We start from the raw sequence: 12463 nt of genomic DNA, 5'->3' as shown, positions 1-12463 counted from the left end.
ACCATGGAGGCCATGATGTATGGCTAACAGACACCAAAAGTTTGGGGTAATAAATTTTAAGCGCTTTCGCATAGAGTCTTATACGACTACCTGGTCATAGAGAGCAGCTAGAGAAATATAGGGAAACTTCTAAAGATTGGCAAAGACATGGAGACATGGTAGGCAATGTAGATGAAGAGATCAATGAGATCAAAGATAGCTTGGAAGCTGTTTGTTCATTCCCTTCCACATGGGATCTTCATATTTTACATCTCGTAATATGTTATATAAAATTAATTTCTTTATTGAAAATTTGTGTCACTGCTAAGACTTTCAGTCAATTGAAGAATAACTAAGTAGTTTCCAAAATATTATTCGAAATGTTCAAGAGCTGCTAGAAATCTTCCGTAAATATTTTTTAAAACTTCCCTCGCTCGGATGTCTGCCACACATGCCAAACATCACAGGTAGTATATGTGGCAGTCGGCAGGACAGCAATTCTACAAGCTGTTCGAGAAACCGAAACTTTCATTTAATGCGGCCAGGTATTAAAAGTATAAAGTTTTGTGGAAGACAAGGCAGCCCAGCAGGGCGAAAGAAAGCAGTTCTTTCCTGCCGATGATTATGAGTAAAATTATATATTTGCGTGTCAGAGACGGACTTCCGACTACACTCGTACGGAGGTAGTAAGAAATATGGAGGTGGGGTGAGGAGGAAAAAGTATCACAAAAGGTGACTGGGGCTATAAAAAGAAGTCGCGAGTGCGGCTCACATGCATGTGGAACGCTACATGGAAAATTGTTTCCTCATATTGTTTAAGGCTTCCGAAAAAACACAGGAAAAAGAAAGCATGAAAAACTAAAGACATTTGTCACATCACACACAAACACACATACCAAAACGTGAACAGACAAAGGACAACATGACGTATGAGTAACATGCGATATTGCCTTACAATGCGCCAAACAATCAAAGTGAAATTAAGTTTATATATTTAATGCTACTTACTGGCAGCCATTTGATATCGTAGTCGTAGTAGTAGTCGTAGTCCCAGGCCCAGCCCCAGCTCCAGCCCCAGAAAGTAGGCAACACAATACGGAATGAAACGAAACGAAATTAAAGCCGCAGCCGGAATGCCGGCAGAGAGAACAAAAGTTTTCTTTTAGATTTTCACTGATTAATGAGAAAAGTTTTAGTTGGCGATGGCGATGGCAATGGAAATGGTTGAAGAACTGCGCCAGTTTTAATTACACATACACCCAGTACCCAGCACAGGGGGTCCCAAGGAAGAGGCGTAATTAGTTGGAGTCTCTACTGAGAACGCGCTCCGCTTCACTGCACATAAGCAGGACTCGCAACAACAGCTAGTCGTCAGCCAGTCCGTGCAGGTGACATTAATTAATTGATTTTTTGCCATACAGATTTTCGGAGCTGCTCTTGGCGTTGCAGAAAAAATGTCACTTTAATTTGTGGCACACACTCCGTTTACAGACTGACAGCTTGAATTTTCAGCATTTCGCATATTTTCAGACACATCGCGGGCCGGCGATAAATACGAGACCACATCCACAGTCAGCGGTTACACGAAATACATGAAGTTAAAAATCCGCGCCGTCGGACCCAACGATTTTGGCACCTATCGCTGCGTGGCGAAAAACTCCCTGGGCGAGACCGATGGCAACATCAAACTGGATGGTAAGAGAAACTATATTTATTTCAATTCAATTTTATTTTCTTTTCTTTTGTGCAACCATTTTACATGACATTGCCTACGAAATATGGTTCAATATGTTGTTTAAAGTGTTCAAAAGAAACGGAAAATTCAAAGGAAAATTTGATTTGTGAAATTGTACTATAGCTCTAATTAAACAAAAAATAAATGATTGTATTTAATTTACAGAAATGCCAACACCAACAACGGCTATTATTTCCGAGATGGCCATGCTGAATCGCAGCTATGGTGAGATTCAATTTAGTTAATAAACGTCAAGTGCATTCAATATAATTAGGGTAATGTTGAGCTGTTTTACACATTCGATCGTACATCAATGTGTAACCAGCACAGCCCTAATGAATCATATATACTCGCTGCATTATGCATCCAGTTCAGAACCGTTTTCTCAACTCCGTAATTGATTGAATATCAGCCATGAGCATCAGCATCACAGCATACATTTTCTGCTTGGTCATGAATTACATATGTATATGTACATACACATGTACATATGTATAATGAAATAATGAGTTTTTAATTTTATGCACTGCAAAGCACAAAATCATAGTCAGCACCAACGTATAATGTTCCACACAAACACGCCGTCATTTCGATCATTCAGAGCACATCGGAACTCATGTTTGCCCATTGAAAATACTTCTAATGATTCGTAAAACCACATAATTTAGATCATCATCTGAAAGACTTCTGTTCTGACTCACGATACATTGCTTTGAATTTAAATCGAGTTTTCACTTAAGAACTGTCTGTGGCACTTTGAAAGCGATAGGAGGCCCATTTGGCACAATGACTGTAATCAACACAAACAGCCGAAAAATGGATGAAACCACCCTCAAACCGCACAACACCACACCATACTCTCATACTTCCACACTCCACACACCTCATCCTCGTTATCCACTCCATCAAGTCAAAGTTGCATGCAATTTCTATGTCCGTTTTTCCCTTTTGTTGGTTCCGTTTTCCGTTGTGCCCCTTTGGGTTTTTTTGTTGCCTCTTCAATGTGCTATTAAATGCAAATAAATGCAGAAATTAAATAAAAATACCTTAGCATACAATTACCCTTAGCATCTGTGTGTGTGTGTGTATAAGTATATATAAATTCATTTTTATATGCTTTCTCTGTGCCTTATTTCTGAAAACTTCCCTCCATTTGAATATTTCTTTCATGTTATTCCCTTGCTCCAACCAACAAACAACAAACCAACAACCAAAAACAACCGACAACAACCATCATTATTCATGTACCGTGTTATCCCGAACTCTCCCTGAACTCTCTATCTCTCTCTCTGTCTCTGTATATCTCCTCCTTGACTGACGCTTGCTGCATAAAATTAAAAATATATACAAAATATAAAGATGGCAAGAGACGTCATAGAAATAAATTTGACGCGGCTAACGCTTTGCCTGATTATGGGGTTGAGGAGTGGCGTGACGGTGCACAAGGTAAGTACAAGCTCTCCCTTCCATACCCCCATAACCCCATAACCCTAACCCCCAACATACTTGTCCATCTACCCGTGGGTATCCCAGTCTTAGTGGCATTTATGGTCCGTACTGCACTTGTTTCTTTTCCTTCACAACTTCCATCTTGCCAGGGCCAGGGCCAGGGCAAAGTTTCCCCTTCTTTGAGTCTCCGTGTTGTATTTTCCTTTCATGGATTTCATACTTCAGGTACGTCGCCGTGTGATCTCATAATTTCAATGTTCTTTGGCGCCTTTTCCTCTACCACAGTGGCCGAAAATTTCGACGGCAAAAATTTCCGCTGCCTTGTTTGGCGAAGTGTTTAGCCCAAACGCTAAGAATTAATTAAATTTTCCGCATTCTGTGCGGAATGACGCTTGCAGTCGGTGGTGGCTTTGCTGGTATTTTCATTCATTCAAAAACAAAATGCATTTCATTGCTGTAGGAGGTCGCTGGCGTTGCTGGCATCTTGGATTTATGAAGTGCCATAAGCACGGACTGAAAAGGCAATAAATGGGAATTATAGCGAAAAAACTTTGGTTAAGAAATAACACAAAATTTGAAAACATGGAAAAGTGCGAGTAGGGGAGAAAATGGGGTATGAATGAACTTTGGAGAGGAAATATAGTCATATTTATCATTGGAATACCATAGTGCTCAGCGTCCCTAATGCCCAATCTAAATATTCTACCTTCGTTAAGATAAAATATCAAAGGGATTATTGAATGACTGTTGGTCTAATACTCTGTGTATTTACTGAAAAATATCTCTAGTGTAAACTAAGCATTAGTTGTTATTTGAATACCATTTTTTCCATTCAATAAATGCTCCTATAGAGGCCAAAACACATTTCGAGTCGTTTAAGATCATTTTTCAACTCGATATAAATTTAATAAATCCAACATTGCAAATTCCTAAAAGCCGCAACAAATTCTACAAGCCACACGGCCAGAGCAAACCAAAAGGAAGAGAGAAAAAACTTGAAAAAAAAACATACAAATAACGAAAAAGAAATTTATTTGTATTTTATTCCATTTCCAGTTCCAATTCGAGTTCGAATGGATGTTAGACATTTGGAGCGTTGCATTTGTCATGTTCTGTGGCTGAATGCATCAGCGTTGTGTGTCCCTTTGGTCTGTGTTGATCTGTTGATCCCTTTTGTTGCCAGTCGGATAAATATTGCAGCAATAAAAGTGCCATCGGGTGGCGAGTGCCACAGCAGGAGCAGGAGCAGGAGCAGCAACAATATCAACTCGAGTACAGCAATAGCAACTAGCGACAATGTTGATTGACACTGACATTCTGTCGATGTCAATGACCAAGTCTGTACGTCCATGTCCCAACATTTGGGTGGGACACGTGTCCTGTTGCATGCACTTTATGGTTTGTCAAATGTGGCGGCTAAACTCTGTCCGGATGCGGATACGTCCCAAATTCCCAAAGTTCGTGGCAGGGCTCCCGACCACAGGCAGCAAATTAACCATGAACATTGGCTTTTCAAATTTTCTGCTACATGCTCTTAGGCTGAATTAATCCGTATTGAATCAGCAACCAGAAATATTTTGGTTTCCTTTTTCTGGTTCTGGGTCCTCTGTCCTGGCTGTGTTTTTGTCTGTGTTTATTGCATTTAAAATGCAATTATTTAAGGCACGCGTCCGTAAAATGCCGTTCAACCGACTGCACTAATGAACTGAAGCCAAAATGCTCCAGCGGGGGCGAAATGATGGCTCGGCTTTCCCCTGGCTTTCCTCAGCTCTCCTCTGCTTCGATCCGGCCCTGTCTGGGGCTCTGTCTCTGGCGCTGGCTCTGGCTCTGGAGGCATTCGTGCATTGCAAGTGCCCGAAAAGCAGAAAAAAAGAAGAATGCGGAAAAAACAGATAAAATGCCTGTTCATGGTGGAGGCAGCTATGGAGGGGAGTGAAAATGGGTGGCAGTGCGGGGTCGAGTGGAAAAGGCTTTTCTTATAGTGGGCCGTTGACTTTATTGATTCAACATTGGAGTTTGGTGGCCCAAGCTTCCATGTTTGCCCTGGGGAAGACGGGGCAGTTTAATGAAGAGACTTAGGCGGAGATGCAGAAGTGGAAAAGAATGCAATTAGGGGATGGAAAAATGCTGTTCATTAAGGTTCTGGCCAAGTGGTTTTCCGACTTGAAAAATACTTTGCTAATGTTAAATCTGCACCACAAAATGTTAAAAAATATTTAAGACGAATAACTTTAAAGTTCCCTTCTCACATTAATTATTTTTTCTTTTAGGTTTTTTTTTCCCCATTTCAAATGCAAATATTCCCCAGAATTCTGAAATATTCGCACAATAAATATTGATTACAGTGCCCCGCCAAAAGAAAAGAGAGCAAATCAAACAGCTTTGGCATTCCATATTTTATTTAAACGGACCGCATTCAAAACAAAGGCTGCACCAAATGTACCACAAAATCCCTATGGGAAATGCTTTTTTGATTGATTGTCGATTGGCAGCTCTGACGTTGATTTCTCGACGAATCGTCGCGGCTTATAAATAAAATATCAAAAAAGGTACGAGTGCCGAAAAGGAAAGGGGAACAGCCGCGAATGCCCAAAAAGGGAAATATTTATTGCTTGACATCAAATGAAATATGCCATCAAAATTGTCTGACTGTCGCTCTGACACCTTTTCTATGTGTTCTCAATCAAGCGTAAATGCGGGCATTGACTTGACTCCCCTCCCGCTCCCACCGCCGCTCACCGAATCTATCTGTCTTTGTTTTGCCGTTGACATAAATCAAATGCGCACCAGGAATAGGAATGGGGTCTGTCCCAGGCCAACTCCCTGAGAAATCAATCACAGAGGTGTTTGATCACATATGTGGGTCGAAACTTTGGGGATTTCCGATAGCCGCCAGACATTTGCTTGAGGTGCTTGAGCCTCGTATCTCTCACATTTTTCGATAGATTCAAATAATGTTCCTAGAACTGGGAGTTTCATCTTCTTCAACCTTGAAAATTTCGATTCAATTTCAATTTTGGCCCACAGCCAGCAATAGGTCCTCTCCATATATAGTCCTGACCCCCAATGTGCCCATCTATCACTTGATATTTATGACTCTGACTGTTGTGAAAGCAACAACAGCAGCCACCCCCCATAACCATACATAAAAATCGATTCAGGAGAACAGAGCCCACGAAATGTGCTCTTAAAGCCCACTTTGTTGTTATTTATGGGGCCAGCTGATGAAAAGCCAAATGCCAAAAGATTAAAAGCAGATAAAATATCTATAATAGCCCCCACATTCCATCACAGTGGGGATATCCTCGGGAAAGGGTGCAAATGAGAACTAGGAACGCAGAAGTATAATGATGGATTGCAGCAATTAGGGAGTGATTTTTTAATTTGTAGTTATTACTGCGTTCGCCCCAGCTTCAGTTTCAATATTGTCTCCTTTTTGTGCCCCATTTCGACCCACTTGGACCACTGTACCACGTTCATCAGACATTGACATGCGGTCAACAAAGTGCGTTCAATGACGTGCATAAAAACCCGCAGCCACAGCACTCAATCAGTCCGAGAAAGTGGGGGAAGGGTATGGGGACTGGGACCAAAGACGTCAAAAGACGCAGACACAGCCACAGCCGGGGGTGCCCGGTGAAATATTGTCAAGTAATCGCTGTCCAAATGCCCGACCAATGCCTTGACGATATAAAGACGCACAATGACGCTGTAAAACGGAGGAAAATTGTGGAAATATAAACAAGAAAGAGTCGTGAAAAGGGACAACTGAGGGATGTCAGCAAGCTTACTCGAGCAGGGCTGGAGGCGCTAAGTGAACTCCATAAATATAGCCGTGAAGGATTGAGACTGGCGCTATATGGCTGTAGGGGGTGTGTTTCTTGGGTTGTTGCACCTGCCAAGTGACTGTAAGAGTGAAATATTAAAGGGAGTCAGACTAGAGAGTGAGCAAAGAAAACAAAGTGAACCACAAAGAATTGAGTCATTGGACAGAGTTAGGGATCGAAGAAGATCGGGCGATTGGTTTGGCTTAGCTTACAATAAGTTTCAATCATATATTTCTAGCAGCATGACCATAAGCCATGTTTGTTCCAAAAGAAATCGTTGTCAAATTAATTTAGATTCCACAAAGTTAACCCAAAAGATAGCCCAATGACTTTTTGAGTCGGGGTCATTTCTCTCTTTCTAATCATCAAATGTCAGTGGACCAATCGCGAAAGAGAATTCAATAAATTAACCAGCAAAGTAACCGCAAACCAAACGAAACCAAACCAGAGCCCACACGGACACGAAGAACTATTAAGTGCACAGCATACTTGCCGGCAGTCAAGAGCAATTTTCTTGAATACCACCCAGCCAGCCCTTTCCCATATCCTTCGCTATCCTGGAATCCAATACCAACCCCCATCTGACCCAGTCCCCATGATAATAATGTATCCAATGCCAGTTTGGTGTTCGCCAAACGCACAAAATAAATGAAAATATAAACCCGACTAACCAAAAAACTGATTACTACATGGTCTGCTTCTCCTTCTCTCTTTCTCTTTCTCGTCAGGCAACCATGCTGGGAACAATGGCGATAACAATCAAACGCCCGTGCGTAATCCGCCTGGAGCATTTCACAATTCTGCAGGCTCACTGGCGCAGCATAATCTACTTGGTAAAATAATGCGCGGCATTAAAACGCAATCATTGGGGATTTTCAAACGTTTATCGAGTTCCTTGCCAGCGGCGCTCTGGCTGTCGACGTTATCGTTATCATCGCCGACTCGGTGGCGTATGAGTAATATGAAAAACCAGCCGCACACACAGGAGACTGTTGTCAACGGCGAGCCAGCAGCTGGTTGCTGGGAGAGCAGCACGAATAGCAACACGACCATCGGGAGCAGGAGCACAACCACCATCAACAGCCTACCATTTTGGGCGTGGCAATTGCGCATATTTCACATTGCTCATACGCCGTGTGTTGCGTCAACGCAGTATTTGAAATGCCAACGGCAATGGCAGTGGAAGAGGCAGTGGCAGTGGCTGTGGCAAAGGCAATGGCAAAGGCAATGGCCAATGCTCATTTGCATAGTAATATTGGCTGGCAGCTTTGTTGTGCTCCTCCCGATGCTGCTGCATTTTATCGGCCGCCACATCGCCACATTTTCTATTAGTACGGCGCATAGGCAACATTTTATGCTTACTGGTAATAAGGTTGTCGCCATACACGCCGCAGCGACAAGAGCAACAAAGCCAACAGCAACAACAACAACAACAGCCACATCCGCAGCCAGGCCAAATACATTTGCAATGCCCTGCCTTCGAAAGTTTTCAAGATGAAATCAAATAATTGCAAAAGCAAAAAGAGACTCATTTGGGGCACAAGAACAGCTTGAAAAATAAAATCAAACCAGCAAGACGTGGACGTGGACGCAGAGAAGGACGTGAGCTCGTAGACAAGAAATGGAAAAGACAGTACAGACAGCTGCAGTTCGTGGTATACATACTTACACACAGATACAGATACAGATACAAATACAAATACATTAGATATAGATATGTTTATGTTAGAGCGTAAAATGAAAATCATGTTGAATGTCATACGGGCTTTGAGTTGATTGACAATTGATTGAGTAAAAACTGCAGCTCCATTTTCAGTGTGTCTGGGGATAATTGCGGATAAGTAATTATCGGGATGCGCAGAGAACAGCTCACAACATCTGTCTGAAAGACATACTCGTATATGTATGTATATCTGTTTATCAATATTATTAAGGTCAAGCCGTATCTGATTAGTTGGTAAAATATTAAGGCCCAAGCTCAATTTGTGTTCTTCAATTAAAAATTAGTTGTTTTTGTGATTAACTTCTTAAGACCTACCATCAGCATCAGCATGACCAATGGGTAATGAAATGATTTAAGATAAATAAATAAAGACCATTTAAGAAAAATATCTCTCCGAACATTTGTATCTTTTTTTCTCAGTTTCCATGTTCAAGTCTTTAATTCTTTAATGACGATACAAACATTTGGCTTGCTGTAATCATTCAAATATTAAAATATGGAAAAAATTTATGTACATGAAAAGGCAAAACGGACAAAAGCGGCAGAGCTGAATGACTACAAAAATGTGTTGCGTAATGTAAAAACCATAAATAGATCCAATTAGATGGAAATAAATTAATTATAGTCCAAGAACAGAAACCAAAAAAATTGTGTGAAAAACGGTTAATCAAATTTGCATTTAGATGAAAGTATTTATGCATAAAATAAGCATACATAGCGAATTTACCTAGTAAATTTAGCAAACGTATAAAATATAGAAAACCAAAATTTAAAACGACATAAATAAGCCACAGAATAGCAAAGAACAAGTGTATGTAAGTGTTGAATTAAGTCGTTTAATAGATATACGGTTGATGCTAAAAATATAACCAAATATAATAGTTATCCAATTGTTTGTCGTTTGTCGTGAAAAATGGCAGCTGCTAAAGATATGGGTTTTATCGCTTTCGATTTGTTTCAATTCACATTTTTCGAAGCAACATAAAAAAACCCATTAAAACTAATGTATTGCCTGAAAATTGTCTATTTTTCCGCCTACTTTCGGTGTTGCTCATGTTAATGGGAGTTTAATTAGTGCACTTTTTGTTCTACTTTCAATGTAAATATTTAAATAAAAAATAACGTTAATGGATATTAAATGCATTCCATGACACTGTACATACATACATATAGTATATGAGAGCAACTTTTTGTATAAATTCAGACTCCATTTAGAACCAGGAGAGCTTCTCTTCAAATTTAAGCGAGAATTGCCACACAAACTTTCCGCTTTAACATTTGTAAATAAATCCAAAACATTAAAGTATTTAAGTTGAATTGAATGTTAAAATGTTGAATAAATAAAATAAATATAAATATATAAATGTAGAAACCAAACCCCAGAGCCGGAGAGCATGGGAAGCCCAAAGAAAAGAGGATTTATGTTCAAATGTAATTGAACAGAATGAATATTTAAGCCTACGTAAGAAGCTCAGTCGAAACTAAAGATGCAAACGGGAAACGATATGCAACTCTTTAGTTAGTTATATCTTATAACATAACTATATATACATAATATATCTATAGACCTATCTATGTGGATAAGTGGCGGCATATCTGTGTGACATATTTGTATGTAAATGTATGCAAAAGTTTACAGCAAAATAAACAAGCAAACAAAAACAAACCAAAATCAGCCTTTCAATGACACCAGTGTAAGGGGCGGAGAACCATCTCTACAAAGGACTACTCCTGATGAGAGAGTTTAGCATTATTTTACTCACTTTAAACTTAAATCAGAATGATATTTTTAATGGACATTTGGCCAACATCGTCCGATTATGCACCTGACCGAACACACAAGGCCCTCCCTCCTCCAGTTTTTCATCCAACAATTTACCAAAACAACTGAAGAAAAAAAAGAGAAAAACGAGAACACAAACACACAATGAGGGAAAGCAAGAGTGAAATGCGTAGCACATGCACAGAATTTTCTGAAAAACCAGGCCAAACAGATTTTCGTCTTTTTGTTGCGGCACGCTTATAGAAATGGTTGCAGTTTTTGCTGCCTCAGCTGTGTGGCAATTGTTGCGGCTGCCATAGAAAAGCCGTCGAGTGGAAATGAGCGAAATTTCCACACAATTAGTAGTGGAACGAGGCATGTGAAATGTAAGACATGTCTGTCGGCTTGCTCTACATTTTGGCTTATTTTTCCTACAGAGCATATAAGCAATGCATATTTAAACAGTCGATATGTTTGTTCACCGTTTAGATAAACATAGAATCGGATCTGCCAAAGGTTTGTTTAGAGATTCAAGTAAATTGTCATATCACTATTATTGAATAAAGAGAAGGTTACATCGGTTTAAGTCGTACAAAGTCGTAACTCGGCCATCTGTTTAGGCAATGGTAATCACCATTATATAAAAATTCAAAGCACAAATTCGCATCATACAAATTAAAGGAGGGCTTACAAATAATACGCCTACTAAATGGATTAAAACCACCGAGAAGATCAAGCTTCCTTCAGCATGTAAAAAACAACGCCCATAAAAAATAACCAAAGTTAAGGTTCATATAAAAAAGAGCCTGCAAAAATAGGTGTCGGAAACAAAGGGGGAATCCTGCAGCGTTACTCGCCTTGGTCCCCCTATGTTTTGCACACGGCCTTTGTGTGTGGAACGATTCTGGGGACGTATGCAAGTGGAAAATTCAATTTGTAAAAGTGCATAAAAGTAGCAACAGACGAGGAGAGACCAGAGACCAGAGCGAGAGCAGCGGTGCTTGGGCCATATGTGGGGCTGCTCAGCGCTCTGAGTATTTGTTGTTAAACAAAAGCATCAGCTACTATTCCACGCCAGGAGGCAGCCAGTCCAACACCAATTCCCTCCAGCAGCAGCATCTCCATGTCGGCCAGACCCCGACGGGCGGGCGGTGAGCTGTTTGCACATGCAGCAATAACAACGGAGGCTGAGGATCCCGAGTGGCAAGTGGCATAAACGTGAATGCAGCGCCAACATTGTAATTAAATCTGCGTCAACACGAAGGAGAGAGCCGGAGTGGGGAGTCAAGGGGAACAAACGTAGACGACATTTTTCTATTCGCGTGCCTCTGGATGGGATTGTGTTTGTCTTTCTGGATGCTCACTTGTTGGCTCAGGCAGAGCGCAGGTCCAGCCTGGTCTCCACCAAGGTAAGTAAAAGTAAAAGCAATGCCACATTCGGGACTGGATATCTTATGCTTTCCTCGAAAGCCGCATATCACAATAGACTCAGGGATCGGCAGGCGTCCTTCTGCGTAGCAACACTCGGTTGAAAAACGAAAGCACGGACTGCCTTGATGGCAAATGTAAATTAACTTTGCAGTCGCTCTTATCAAAAACAATTAAAAAGTGTCGAGCGCAGGAGAACACATGACAGACAGAATGCCAAGGCTAAAGAAGAACGGAAGTAGAACTTTAGATTTTTCATTTATTTTGTTCAGTGTAATTGAAACAGTAATCAGCCACGATCTCAAGAACAGAACTATTACTAAAAAACGATACTTAAAGGGATAGTTTGCGTCATCCTCTGCTTAGCATTTGGAGGAATTTGCAAACCCCATTCTGTCATTTCTTTTTTCTCGACTGCCTTTGCACAGAGCTAAGAAATGTATTTCCTTTCTTAGTAATTCCTATTCACATACATCTTCTTTGAGTGATGTCAATTTTCATTGGGCGTTCACGCATATTTGAAGCAATTACGACGGATCTGAATCGCATAAATCACGCAT

General features: G+C 40.6%; 1 protein-coding gene across 2 annotated transcripts in view; it reads left to right on the top strand.

Annotated features, from left to right (window-relative positions):
- LOC108163907 (neural cell adhesion molecule 2) overlaps positions 1-10379 on the top strand; it is a 57003-nt gene extending 46624 nt beyond the window's left edge. Inside the window, exons 10-13 of one of the 2 annotated variants that reach the window (XM_017299434.2) lie at positions 1510-1674; positions 1880-1939; positions 3074-3160; positions 7719-10379. In XM_017299434.2, coding sequence (XP_017154923.1) covers positions 1510-1674; positions 1880-1939; positions 3074-3160; positions 7719-8488 — 1082 coding nt within the window. In that variant the 3' untranslated portion in view covers positions 8489-10379. The remainder of the gene's footprint in view (positions 1-1509; positions 1675-1879; positions 1940-3073; positions 3161-7718) is intronic. The other variant, XM_033393312.1, reaches the window with a different exon arrangement.
- Positions 10380-12463: the final 2084 nt, after the last annotated feature.

This window comes from Drosophila miranda, chromosome 4, assembly GCF_003369915.1.
Source record: "Drosophila miranda strain MSH22 chromosome 4, D.miranda_PacBio2.1, whole genome shotgun sequence".
Taxonomy (NCBI): domain Eukaryota; kingdom Metazoa; phylum Arthropoda; class Insecta; order Diptera; family Drosophilidae; genus Drosophila; species Drosophila miranda.
Note: the sequence above shows the minus strand (reverse complement) of the source record. Positions and strands in the feature narration are given on the sequence as shown.